The 14435-nt window shown below is 33.4% G+C and overlaps 1 protein-coding gene across 1 annotated transcript in view; it reads right to left on the bottom strand.

Moving 5' to 3' along the window:
- Window positions 1-352: 352 nt before the first annotated feature.
- The window catches only part of MGAT4D (MGAT4 family member D), a 38637-nt gene continuing 24554 nt past the window's right edge, over window positions 353-14435 (bottom strand). The window contains exons 6-11 of the mRNA XM_040625993.1: window positions 13211-13324; window positions 11438-11513; window positions 10017-10131; window positions 7291-7421; window positions 1736-1843; window positions 353-417 (exon numbers count right to left, since the gene is read on the bottom strand). Coding sequence (XP_040481927.1) covers window positions 403-417; window positions 1736-1843; window positions 7291-7421; window positions 10017-10131; window positions 11438-11513; window positions 13211-13324 — 559 coding nt within the window. The 3' untranslated portion in view covers window positions 353-402. The remainder of the gene's footprint in view (window positions 418-1735; window positions 1844-7290; window positions 7422-10016; window positions 10132-11437; window positions 11514-13210; window positions 13325-14435) is intronic.

Below are 14435 nucleotides of genomic sequence, written 5' to 3' on the forward strand. Positions count from 1 at the left end.
GCTCTCTCTAATAAATAAAATCTTAAAAAAAAATGAGGTTTCAAACTCAGATCTATTGTTTCCAAATTCATTGTATGTCAACTGTATAAGATAAAAAGGAAAATAAAATATTTATTCATTCTTCTAAAACAAAATATTAGAGTATATCAGAAAGTTATCTGTATAAGATTTTAAAATACACAAAACATGATTATAAAATAAGGCTAACAAATATCTGATAATTTTCTATATATCAATTTTTATACTTACCACTATATTATCAAAGGCTTAAATTTTTTTATATGATATAGTCTCTTATCCACTATGAAGAAAGTTGAGAACTAAGACTAATCCTTATTATGCCATTTTTTCCAAAGAATGTCGTTGATCATTTTTAAAGAAGGTATTTGAATTATGAAACTCCTAATAATAAATATCCTGTTAGAAAATTTTAAAATAATATAATTAATTATAATGAAAATATATATTTTAAAAATATACAACCACATTTGACATATCATTGTTATTTATTTCTATTTTACATGTGGTGAGGTATAAAAAAGGAAAAAGCTAGATTATAATATCAAAATATAAGTGATTAGATAAATATTCTAGTCTGTCGTGAATTCACGAAGGTAAGGTTAAAATAGCTTATTCAGCAAAAAATAAAATGGAAGAAAAGTGTCCTATTATAATAGCATCAACAAATAGAATGGTATAGACCAATTTCTTTCTCCATCACCTGCAGCTATGTTTTATGTATTTTCATGGTGTTATTTGTTGCCTGAAGATTCATAATAGTTTAATTTTCATTATTCCTGGCACTTGTTTCTTTTGCTTAATGAACACTTTTAATCTAGAATTTCAGTTTGCCTCATTGCTAATAGCTAACATTTACTGAATTCACACTATGTTTCAGACAGTGTTCCAAAGAGTGCAGTACAAGAAATACATAGAGATAAGGAGTAGAAAAGGTGGAAAGAGGACAGGTCATAAATAATGAATGAAACGATGGGAGTATGCATATGTACATTTCTCTCATTTCAACTGACAAAGGATTAAAGCAGTCATTTGCTTTGTTGTGCGAAGAAACTAAGAAGGGAGAGATGTCAATAGTATTTCAAAGGTGGAAAACATCTTAAGGATCATCTAATTTAAACTTCTCTTACAGATGAGAAAAGCACAGAGGAGAGTTAGGGTTTGCCCCATATCACATAGGTCACCATAACTAAAAACTAGTTGTTTTGACTCTGAAGTCTTTGCTTCTTCCACCCTACCAAGATGCTAAGTCAATTACAAATAACATTGCTTCCAAAAATGATGGAAAATTAAAGAACGATTAAAAATCAAACAATACTGAATTTTTGTTGATATGGTAAACAGTGATCTGAAATAAGAATGTTGATAAATTTAAATTCAGTAATAGGAGCATTTTATTTAGAAATATTCTTCTATAACTTTAAATACTAGACTAAAATGGTGAATTTTATTATGATTTTAAAACACATTTGCAGTCATTATTTGACTTGCACAGCTGGTAACAGTAAGCCAAAGAAGGCTGGATTTTTCTTACCATGCCAGATAACTTGCATCTTGAAAAGATGATTGCTCTTCACAACACATAGTTATCATAAAATGAATTATGTTTAAACAACCATATTTTATAGTCTCATGTTTTCATCACTCCTTTTCTAAACAATATTTTATAAGTTCATGAGACATTGTATATTACTCAAGTTACATTTCAAAATCTTACTTTGGAATATTGTTCTCTTCCAGGGAATGATGACTGTATACCCACATGCTGGAAAAGAGAAGGTTTATATCGAATACGAATTTGCTTATTTCGTTCTGCACATTTTTCCTAGGGAAAAATAAGAGAAACAACAATCTTCTGTAACAACCCAAATACTCCTTTTTATTGCATTTATGGATGGCAGAATTTTGTATTATATTAGTTTTTGCCAGAGTTTTATTTTAATATTTAAAATTAAATACGACTTTATTTCTTACCTTTGTCTTCATAAGAATGATAAAACACATTGAGGGCTTCAGAGGGGAGAGGGGTGGGGGAATGGGATAGGCTGGTGATGGGTAGTAAGGAGGGCACGTATTGCATGGTGCACTGGGTGTTATACGCAACTAATGAATCATTGAACTTTACATCAAAAACCAGGGATGTACTGTATGGTGACTAACATAACATAATAAAAAAACATTTAAAAAATTGAAAAAAAAAGAATGATAAAACACAAGTTGAAATATAAAAAGGTTTTAGTTAAAGCATGTATTTTCCTGAACTCTGTCTTAGAAAATCAGGCTACTGTTGTACCAACTATACATTTCTGCTCCCTTCTTTTTATTTCAATTACATAGATGAAATTTTTTTTGTATTTTTCTATCCATTTCTCTCAGACTACATTACTCTTTCTCTTCCCATACTTATTAATTCCTACACTGAGTTACATCCTCCTTAATTTCTTCTTAACTAGAAAAAATTTATGATTAAAACAAAGAACCAATATACTTTATGGAAAAAGATTTGGTTATTCTCATTAAAAATAAAAATAAGAAAGATGACCTGTGACACCATTCCTGTTAGAAGCAAACATCTGAAATTACTATGATTGTTGAGAATTACGTTATATACTGTATACATAGAAAATTCATAAAAATGCATCTCAAATTTATATACTCAATTTTTAAAAAAGATTTATTTATTTGAGAGATAGAGAGAGTCAGAGCATGTGTGAGCAAGTACCCAGAGGCGAGGGGCAGAGGGAGTGGGAGAGACAGAATTTCAACCAGACTCTCCCTGAGCACAGAGCCACATGGAGTGCTGAGATCATGACCTGAGATCATGACCATCAGATCAGGACCCTGAGATCATGACCTGAGCACAAATGAAGAGTCAGATGCTTAACTGACTGAGCCACCGAGATGCCTTTTTTTCAAGTATAGTTAACATAATTTTTATTCCAGTATAGTTAAAATACAGAGTTGTATTAGTTTCAAGTGTACAATGTAGTGATTCAACAATTCTATACATTACTCAGTGCTCATCATGATAAGTGTACTCTTAATCCCCTCACCTACTTCCCCCATCCCCCCACCCACCTCCCTTTGGTAACCTCCAGTTTGTTTTCTACAGTTAAATCTATTTCTTGGGGCACCTGGGTAATTCTCTCTCTCCTTTTCCCTCTGACCCTCCCCCATCAAAGAGTCTATTTCTTGGTTTGTCTCTCTTTTTTTTTTCCTTTGCTCATTTGTTTTGTTTCTTAAATTGCACATGAGTGAAATCATATCATAGTTGTCTTTCTCTGACTGATTTTTTTCACTTAGTATTATACTCTCTAGTTCCATCCATGTTGTTGCAAATGTTAAGATTTCATTCTTTTTTATGACTGAATAATATTCCAGTGTGTGTGTGTGTGTGTGTGTGTGTGTGTGTGTATCACATCTTCCTTATCCATTCATCTATTGAGGGACTCTTGGGCTGCTTCCATAATTGGCTATTGTAAATAATGCTACAAAAACATAGGGGTATATATATTTTTTCCAATTATATTTCATTTTCTCTGGGTAAATATCCAGTGTGGAATTACTGGATCATATGGTAATTCTATTTTTAATTTTTTGAGGAACCTCCATACTGTTTTCCGCATGGATTCACCAATTTACATTCCAGCCAACAGCACACAAGGGTTCTTTTTTCTCTACATCCTTGCCAACACTTGTTATTTCTTCTGTTTTTTATTTTGGCCATTCTGACCAGTGTGAAGTGCTAGTTCATTATGGTTCTGATTTGCATTTCCCTGATGATAAGTCATGTTGAGTATCTTTTCATAGATCTGTTGATCATCTGTATCGCTATTTATTTATTTAAGAGAGAGAGAAAGAGAGAGAGAGCACAGAGGAAAAGGGAGAAGCAGAGTCCCTGCTGAGCAGAGAGCCTGACTTGGGGCTCCATCCCAGGACCCTGAGATCATAACCTGAGCTGAAAGCAGACCCTTAACCAACTGAGCCACCCGGTTGCCCCCATCTGTATGGCTTCTTTGGAAAAAGGTTTATTCAGGTTATCTGCCCATTTTTTAATTGGATTGGGGTTTTTTTGGTGTGAAGTTGTAGAAGTTCTTTATACATTTAGGATATTTAACCACTTATCAGATTTTTATTATTTGTAAATATCTTCTCTCATTCAGTAGGTTGCCTTTTTGTTTTATTTCTTAAATAGCAGAGTTACTTAGATGCATTTCTACGCAGCACTAACATGTAGGAAAATATTATATTAAATTATTGTTTTTAAACTGTAAACTAATCTAGAATTAATTTAATTTGAAACTAAGGTCATATAAAATTAGTTGAGGAGTTAAAATTTAGGAAATATGCTAATATTTGCTAAGCTGTTAATAGAAGTACCAATGAGATGATATTATCAAATGCTGGCTCCCAAAATTAACCCCCAAATAACCTGTTGACAAAGGAAAGCTGAGTTCATTGCTTACTTCAGTAAGGGAGAAACACCTTTGTAGTGTCTAGTGTAGTGTCTTTAATTGGGTTGTTTTCCTGTTGTTAAGTTTTGAGAATAATATATATATATATATGTATATTCTGAATACAAATCCTTGTTATATATGGAATTTACAAATATTTCTTCCTAGTCTATGGTGTCTTATTCTCTAGCAGTAAATTTTACAGTACAAAAGATTTTAAATTGGATGAAATCCAATTTAGCAATAAAAAAAAAAAAAAGATCATGGTTTTAGGGTCATGTCTAAGAACTCTTCTCCTGGTCCTGAATCCTGAAGATACTTTTCTACATTTTCTTCTAAAAGTTTTATAGTTTATGTTTCATATTTAGAAAGATGATGTATTTTGTTTTTTTTTTTAAAGATTTTATTTATTTATTTGACAGAGAGAGAGGCAGCCAGCGAGAGAAGGAACACAAGCAGGGGGAGTGGGAGAGGAAGAAGCAGGCTCCCAGTGGAGGAGCCTGATGCGGGGCTCGATCCCGGAACGCCAGGATCACGCCCTGGGCCGAAGGCAGACGCCCAACGACTGAGCCACCCAGGCGCCCCGAAAGATGATGTATTTTGAAATAAAGTTTGTATCAAGTGTGATGTTTAGGTTGAGATCGTATAGATATAGATATATATGTGCACACATGCGCACACCCACATACACACAGCTTCAATTGATCCGATACACATTTGTTGAGAAGACTATTCTTTCTCCATTGAATTGCATATGCTCTTTCATCAAATATCAATTGGCCATATTTTGTGAACCTATCTGAACAGTCTGTTTTGTTCCATGGGTCTATTCATTTATCTCTTTACCTATAAATATTTGTCTTGCTTACTGTAGCTTTATCATAAGATTTGATATTGAGTAGTGTGATGCCTCCAACTTTATACTTCTTTTTCAAAATCATTTTAGCTAAACTAGTTAATTTGCCTTTTCTTAAAAATTTTAGAATTAGCTTGTCTATATCTACCATAGAAAATCCTGTGGGATTTTGATGGGAATTATGCTAAATCCATAGATTAATTTAGGAAGCATTTGTATATTTACTACATTGAGCCTTCCAGTCCATGGTCATGATATGTCTACTTCTTTCATTAGCATTTTTAAGTTTTCAGCATATAGATAAACTACATATTTTGTTGGATTTACACACACACACACACACACATATACATACATACCATGATACTTTCATTTTAATATTGATAATTTATGTTTTTGGGTTTTGTCAATCTTATTAGAAATTTATCAGTTTTCTTGCTCTTTTCAAAGATCCAGATTTTGGTTTCATTAATTTTCTCTACTGCTTTTATGTTTTTAATTGTTTCTTTCTGCCCTCATAGCTATTATTGTCTTCTGCTTAATTTGGGTTTATTTTGCTCTTCTTTTTCTAGTGACTTAAGGTGGAAGCTGAGATTATTAATGTGAGATCTTTCTTCTCTTCTAAGATAATGATTTCTTCTGGGATAAATTTCTCCATAAGCAGTGCTTCAGTTGCATCCCACAAATTTTGATAGGTTGTATTTTCATTTCATTCAATTCAAAGTATTTTCTAATTTCCTTTAGAGACTTCCTCTTTCACTCATGGTTTATTCAGGAGTGTATTGTTCAAATTCCAAGTGCTTGTAGATTTTTCAGTTATCTTTCTATTATTAATTTCTAATTTTATTCCACTGTTGTCAGATTTTGGTTTCATTTTTTTTGTGATTTCATCTTAAATTTGTGAAGCTTTGTTTTATGATACAAGACATGTCTATTTTGGTGAATGTTCTATACGTGTTTTAAAAGAATGTGTTTTCTACTGCTGTTGGACATAGTGTTTTTAAAATGGCAGTTAAGGGGCTCAGTATTAAGTGTGGCTCTGTCGGTTAAGCATCTGCCTTTGGCTCAGGTCATGATCCCAGGGTCCCGGGATCAAGCCCGCTGAGTTGGAAGCCTGCTTCTTCCTCTCCCTCTGCCTGCCACTCCCCTTGCTTGTGCTCTCTCTCTGTCAAATAAATAAAATCTTCAAAATAAAATAAAATATCAATTAAATCCAGATGGTAGATGGTGTTGTTCAATTCCTTTCTCTCTTTGCTGGTTTTCTACCCACCAGCTCTGTTGCTTACTGAGAGAGGAGTGTTGAAGTCTCCAACTATAATTGCAAACTAACCCATTTTTTCCTTTAGTTCTGTCATCTTTTGCTTAATGTATTTTGAGGCTCTGCCATTAGATGCATGTCATTAGGATTATTATATCTTCTTGGTGATTTGACCCTTTTACCTGTATATATTATCTTTCTCGATCCCTGGTCATATTTTTTGGGTTTTTTTGCACCAAAATCTACTTTGATAGTAATATAGCTACTACAGATTTCCTTTGATTAGTGTCTGCAGGTATTTCTTTACTCCACCTTTTACTTTTAACCTGTGTATATCATTATATTTAAACTGAGTATAGACAGCAAGTAATTGCACAGTGTTTTTTAATCCATCCTGATGAACTCTTAATGGGCATATTTTGGTCTTTTACATTTGATGTAAATGTTGACATATTTGGATTTACACCCATCACTTTATTATTTGTTTGTTTGGTTTTTTGTCTCTTTTTTTCCACTTTTCACTAAATTTGTGGCTTCTCGTTACTTCATTTAGTAGGTATAAGTGTCAGTAAAAATTCTGTATACCAAAAGTTAAATAATTAATGCATTCATCAGGTTTAGTTTGGTAAACAAATTTTTAGGGAATTATATTAGACAGTATTTTCCTAAAATATTTTGTATTTACAAAGTAAAGAAATACTCACAGGAGTTTCGCCTGGGTTACACATCTTTACCTGAAAAATGTCCCCCAAGAGCAAGTCTATGGGTTTATCTTTGTAGAACATTAAAAAAAACCGTACAAAGTCAGTTAAGTCCTCAGATTTAAATAGCTTTCCTATGAAGAAAAAGTAAACAAATCCAAATAACTCTTGAGTGTTTACACTACATATCATAAAATAACACTTATATATAGCTGTTCATTCTATTAACATGAGAAAGGACCAAAAAAATCATTAAAAATTAAATATATCATATTCCTTCAAAATAAAGAAAGCTTAAAGTATTAGTGAAGTTGAAGGATAATAAAACAAAATAACATATCTGCTTAAGTATTAAAGATTACCATTTCTGGGCAAGAAAAGTGTGAAGCAGTTTTAGAATACTGAATACTCTCAGGTAATCAACTTTGATAAGCAATGAGATCAATTTTCTAAGACATGTGAAAGATACATACATAATAATAAAAAAAGATATATACATAAAATGAAAATTATAGGAGCTATAATATTTTACTTAATTTTGCAGAAACTGATTTATAACCTAACGTTTGTAAAACTTTATCTACCAGATTTTTAAATGTTTAATACTAAATTTTGATTAGAATACAGTATTATTTCAGTATTTGAGCATCATTTTATATGAATTTTATTTCTGTTTTATATTTGTGATTCTTACAGATTTGCTATATTTTAAGGTAGGATATTTCATTAGGTCCAATTGCTTTTTTTCAAATATACTACATCTTTAATTTTAAAATTAATGTAATTTTAAAGTGAAGTTGAAGGTATAATATTCAGGCAAATTTTCACTTCAAAGAAAATAGTATAAAATACATTTAACCATTTAATAAACATGCTGGTAGGAAATAAGCATGCTTTGTTTTCTTCACTGGCAGCTGAGTCTGTATGGGTTACTTAATCAAATGTACAGTTGTATTTTAATTTTTTGGCACCCATTTATATAGTGACCAAAACAAGTAATTTAATGATGGAAATAGCTGATACAGTATTTGTGTTTTCCTTACCTGCTGTCAGTATGCTATAAGATTCTGTTTAGCAAACTCATATTTTTGGTAATATTAAGAAAACTATTATTATTACAACAACAGAAAACAAAGCCCTTGTAAACTTAAGCTTAAATAAGACTTCAGCATTATATATAGTGCTGCTCTTCAATGTGCCCTTGTGATCAGAATGTGAATATTCTCTATCCTTCTCATACCTGACTTTGGTGAAAAAGATAAAAAGGAATTTAGAGCTCACAAAGTAATGTATCAACAAAATTACTTCCTCTTCAAGCTCACCAGGTATTACTGCTACCTATAATTTGTCTTCTTATTTAAATCAAAGCTGAACAAAAACCTTTGAGATCTTAAAATTGGATTCTACAACACTTGACAAAAAAGTACGGGAAAGGAGGTGGTCAAGTAAGTATATGAATAACAGATTTCATGAGCAGTCAGAGAAATGCTTTACACTCCTCCCAGTGGCCAAAAACAACAAAAAAAGATGTAATGGATAGACTCAAATGCTGTCAAGCATATGGAGAAGCCCGAAGTCACACGCATGCTTAAGGGAGTATAAATCGTACAGCCAGTCTGCAAAGCAATCTGGCTACACAGAGACACTGCTACATTGACCCTCAGGGATCCCGCTCCCGGGGACAGATATGTCACTTCATTTCTTTGTGGCAGCAGAGAGTTGGAAGCAATCAAGGTCAAACACTCTGAGGTAGATAAATTAAATGGATTATTACATAGGGCTTATGCAACAGCCGGAAGGAGCAATAAACTAAATGGACATAAATTGACATGTTGGCTGTTTTAAAATCTAGTTTTGAGGACACAAATGTAAGGGCCATGAATAGGCTTATCACATCACCCGCTTATGTAAACTTTAAGCAGGTACAAACATGATAAACACCAAGTATTTGACCTGGATACATGCATATTTATATGTATACTTTGAAGTGCAAACCTGTTGGGGGGTGGGAGGAAGTGGGAGGAGGGACTGGGCAGAAAACAAAAGAATAAAATAAGAGAGGGCTCCTGCACAAAGACACGATGACGTGCACCGTGAAATGAGTATGGTCATTCAACTTGCTGCCTCAAGGTTCAAATAAAAGGAAAAGTATAGAAGGAAGGGTGAAAAGAGTGGAAGGAAGAAAAAAGAAAGTTCACAGAAGAAATTTTTTAAAAATCACATCACGGGCCCCAATTTTAGAAACTCTTCTGTGGTGGGTCGGATTCATATATTTTTATACTTTCCTAAGTATGTCAGCTTTGGCATACTGGAAATTACAGGGAATTTAGAGTATGGGAGTCCTAAGTTAGAATTCCTTTCTCTATAACTTTAAGTCCTTGAGTTTCTATGTAAACTGAAAGTATTTTTCTATGTAAAATAGAAAAGTACATTTTAGTGACTGAGCTAACATGTGTGCCAGACTCCCAGCAAGCATTTAGCAAGTGGTAGCTTTCTTACGGTTTTATAACATATACGTATATGTCAACCTCCTAATTTATATTGTCCATCTAGGAAAAAATTGGTTTAAAAATACATCTTCTGAAATTCAGATACTTGAATTTAATCTTGCTATTAAATTAATAGTATTTTCTAGAAATCATGCCATTCCTTTCCATTTAGTAACAGACTGGTTAAGTTCTTAAGAACTTTTAAGATTGTTGTGTGCTAAAAAATAGATCTATGCTTACCTATAAATCCAAGAATTGAAAACTCAATATAAAACCAATTCTTTGAAGTGATGTTATGCACAAAATCTGTGATTTTTGTAAAGTACATCTTTTTAGCAATGATATCATCTTCTAGCTGGAGAAAAAACAAAAAGTCATTAGTTCCTTTGATATTTCCATTGAATAAGCTGCATTAGCTTGAGAATTGAAAATACTTTCAATAGGATACACTTCAGAAAATGTTTTTATGAGATCAATCTTATTTTTAGTTCAATTTGCTGAGAGGGTATTTATTATTAGTTTTCACTTTCAGATTCTCAGACCAGAGATGATCTGTTTCTTTCCTAAATGCTAGTATGGAACACTCAATCTAAATCCTCATTGAAAAAAATTTGCTAATCTGAATCCATTTTCATCTTTACAAATACTTCCATTTCTAATTTAAGGCCAACTTGCTTTATGTTTGAGATGACAGGTGCCATGTCCTATCGCCAGAGAGGGTAGCTGGCCAAGAGATGACAAAAGGGAGCCGGCACTCTCATCCACCACTAGCTGGGTAGAGTGACGCTGCACGTAAACCTAAGAATAGTTCTCCCCAAGAGAGGGGGAAAGAGAAACTAGAATTTTCTTTTTTTTAAAAATCTCATAAATATGTATTCTATGCACTCAGAGGGCCTCCCAAATGATTCAGAAAAATGTGGAAGTCCTCAAGTGCATCACCAGAGCATAAAAGAGAATTGTGTTGTTTCAAATTGGGAAGAATACATTGGCTGGATCTCATGTTTCTGTTACATGCCACTAACTAGGAATCAGAAGAGATTTTTTTTTCCTCCAGGAAAAGAGAAGACCCTGCTTCGGGCCTTTTTCTAACATTCTCTCTTCTCCAATAATATTTTGCAAACTCTTCTTACAACTGCATATTGTCACATTAGTAAGACGTATACTTACTGCTAGGAAACATAACACTATTATTTAAAAATACGCCAGAATTCAGGGAATACAAGCTATGTATAATGGATTTATTTCAGAAATACAGTAAGACACTGTAGAACTAGGTAGACTATACAAGGCGAGCCAATGTAGGGTACCAATGATAACCATATACACTGTCTGGCATACAATAAATGCTCAAAATATGTCTGCTTAATGTAATAAACTTGTGGGAAGAGAAATGCAGGGAGTGTAATTTCTATTTTTTTCTAATTTGAGAATTTCATTTCAGTTTGCTTCAGGTAATTATAATTTCCTCTGTTAATAGTAAATTCAGCAGGAAGACTTAATATAAAATCAACTTTAAACTTCCTTTTGGAACTTTAATATAATGAGTATTTTCTGAATACAAAAGTAAGGTGGAGGAATACAACGAGGAAGAAAGAATCAAAAGAGGGAAGGAGAACATAATCCTTCCACTTTAAATTATATAAAATATACCACGATCTTACCTGTAAATAATACATGGCCTTGGGTTGGGCATACAGCATCAAAAAACAAAAATCCAGTACTTGTTTGATGCGCCAACTAAAGAGAGTAATAAAATCTGTTAACATTTGTCATTATTATATAATTTTTATTTATAATCACACTTCAGTAATTAAAAACAATTTTTTATGTTTAGCTAACATAGAGTACTATCTACAGTAAGTGCAATTGAATATGTTACACTGAAAAGTTATATTAAAATGTTTCCCATCTTTATTCAGTGCACAGTATCTGTCATCACTAAACTACGATAAGCATAATCTATTTATTTTACGTCTTGGTTAAATCTTGATCTGTGTGGTAAAGTTAATATTCTTTCTGGTCTTAGGTTTTGTTCAAATAAAAGTAAGAAGAAACTTTATTCTAATTTAAAACTAAGCTAGGTATTAAGCCAGTTCCCATACAAAGAGCAATACACAATGCAGTTCTGCCCTTCTACATTTCATAACCCAGTGAGAAAAGACAGAAAAGTAATACAATCGGAACAATTAGGTAAGTGCTACACAGAGACATTGGCAACGACGGCGTACAATAAGATGGGTTGGGTGGATCGGGAGGCTGGGCATTCAGTGGAAGGAGCAGCACTGCAAAGGCATTAAACGCACGAGAGGGCGTGCCACCCTAGATCCAGGGCACCAGGAGTGGTTGGAAAAGCTGAGGATGGTGAGGTGGGCAGAGACCAGATCATGAAGGAAACTTTGGACCTGATCTCCTATGAAAAGGGATTCTTCTGGCTACGCTATGGAGATTGGACTGGAAGAGAGGCCAGGCAAGGCTAGGCTTAGGGAAAACAAATAGATCATGAATGGCCTGAACTAAGTCCAAGGCAGAGGAATGGGGATGAGAGGGAGGATGCAGAGAGAGATTTTTTTTTTTTTTTAAAAAGAAATGATGATAGAGACATAATGAGCAGAAGGAAAAACAGGATCTACAATGTCTCCCAGCTTTATGACTCTAAGAACTGACTACTTAATTCAAAGCAAAAGAAAACCCCTAAGAGATTTCAGATTCTGACATACCATTTATTATCATAAAACAAAACAGAGCTAGTAAGTTTCCTGGGATCAGACTTTTCTCTGAATTCTGACATTTCTTTTACTCTATTAAGTTTCAAGGAACCAAATTATTACATTTCTTACAATACCTACAACATTTATAATCAAGCAATAGTGATTCTTTATACATGTATAGACCTTTTCTTCAAAATTCTTTCATAAATACTATCATATTTTATTCTTACAATGACTTCTCCAAATGTATAATGTAGATTTTATTTTGCACGTGGGAAAGCAGGGGGAAGCTAAGAAGACAAAGGCTAAATTACCTGTCTAGGAAGACCTATAGCAAAGAGAAAAACTGAAACTAGAATGTACACGTAATAATTTATAACCCCAGGCTTTCTTTCCCCCTTCATTATGCCGTTGCTAATTATTGGCTGAACACGTGAACACAGATCATCGATGGTGTGCTGGTGGTAGACGTTTAACAACTGACTCTTCGGGGAGTGGCAGGGCTGAGCTATATCGTTTGTGCTTTTGCCCATTTCCATGGTGTAAATGCTCCTACCATGGCTCATTTCACGCTACCAATTTAAGGTCACTGGACACAGACTGGGAAGTGCTGCACATAGTCAGCCCTTGCAAGCTAATAGGAGCTGGCTGTGTTCGAAATGGGATCTATTAGATGCTGGCTCCAACATTACATCTGATGAAGGTATTTAAGGTAATACGTCCTACCTCTCTGATTTTCCCGAGTCCTCAGTTGACTGCTGGACATGTAATATGTTTGGATAAAAAAAGGCAGGTATTGAAATGATTTCTAAGGATCCAGACCTTAGTTGCCTTTTGAATCTGTAAACAGAAGTGAACGGAAGCTTGCAACTCAATATTTGATTTACCAAAATAACAAATACTTAAAAAGAATGTCCCCATGCATGTCCACATATTTTTATTGAATTATTTCATGTTGATACACGATATCCACATTATGAAACGAATACTTTTTAGCCTAAGTATTTCTTTTATAAATTAGTAAGCAACTTAACAAAAAGTTAAAATATACAATATAAAATTAATTTCCTGTTGTAAAAGTTATAGACACTTTAAATTTTTGCAAGTTTACAATCAGATATGTACTCTAAAAGATTCAAAATAATGGAACTAACGAGTCAGCATAGAACACTGGATGATTTTTTGAAGTTCATAGTTTTGAGTTTAGTAAGAGTCCTACTGAATAGCACCATGGCTGCTGAAACTACAGATTCCCCACAGCAAACAAGGATTGAGTGTGACTCTTGTCCATAACCCACTGGATGACTATGCATGCTTTTTAGAATCTTTATTTTTAAAAGTTAATATTTATAGACCAACTAGGACATCATTAAAATGCACTAAATATTGCTCACAAAAGCTGTAATACACATCTTGTACCGTCAAGGTAAAGGATGGGACACACCAGGTACAGCATTTTAAACAGTTTTCCTTTAGAGACAGATAATATGACTTTAAATGGGATTTAAATTTAGGCATTACATTATTTATTAAAATGTTAAATCTCAAGAAAATGTTTGTTTTATGCTAATAGGTGAAGAAGCAAGATGGGGTTTTATATGCACAATCTCAATTATGTGCAAAATAGGCAGTCGTCACTCTGCACAATTCTATTATGCATGAATCTCGGTTACCATGTGTCAGTTAAATAAGTCTCCCTCAACAACACTGTTGAATTTGAGTCATCACACTGTATTAACCACAAATAATTCCATAAAGTACAAACTTGCTTCTGACTCTTCAGTTCACAAATCGCTATATAAATAACGAATGCATATCATCATCTCACTGCTCCTTTCAAAGACTCTAGGTGTCTGATCACGGTTACTCTGTTGTCTAGTCACTTACAGACAGCAACACATGTGGTCCTGTTGCCTCTTGGTGCCATTGGAATGTGGACAATTGGATTCCT

The sequence above is a fragment of the Ursus maritimus genome, unplaced genomic scaffold (genome assembly GCF_017311325.1).
Source record: "Ursus maritimus isolate PB19 unplaced genomic scaffold, ASM1731132v1 scaffold_11, whole genome shotgun sequence".
Classification (NCBI taxonomy): domain Eukaryota; kingdom Metazoa; phylum Chordata; class Mammalia; order Carnivora; family Ursidae; genus Ursus; species Ursus maritimus.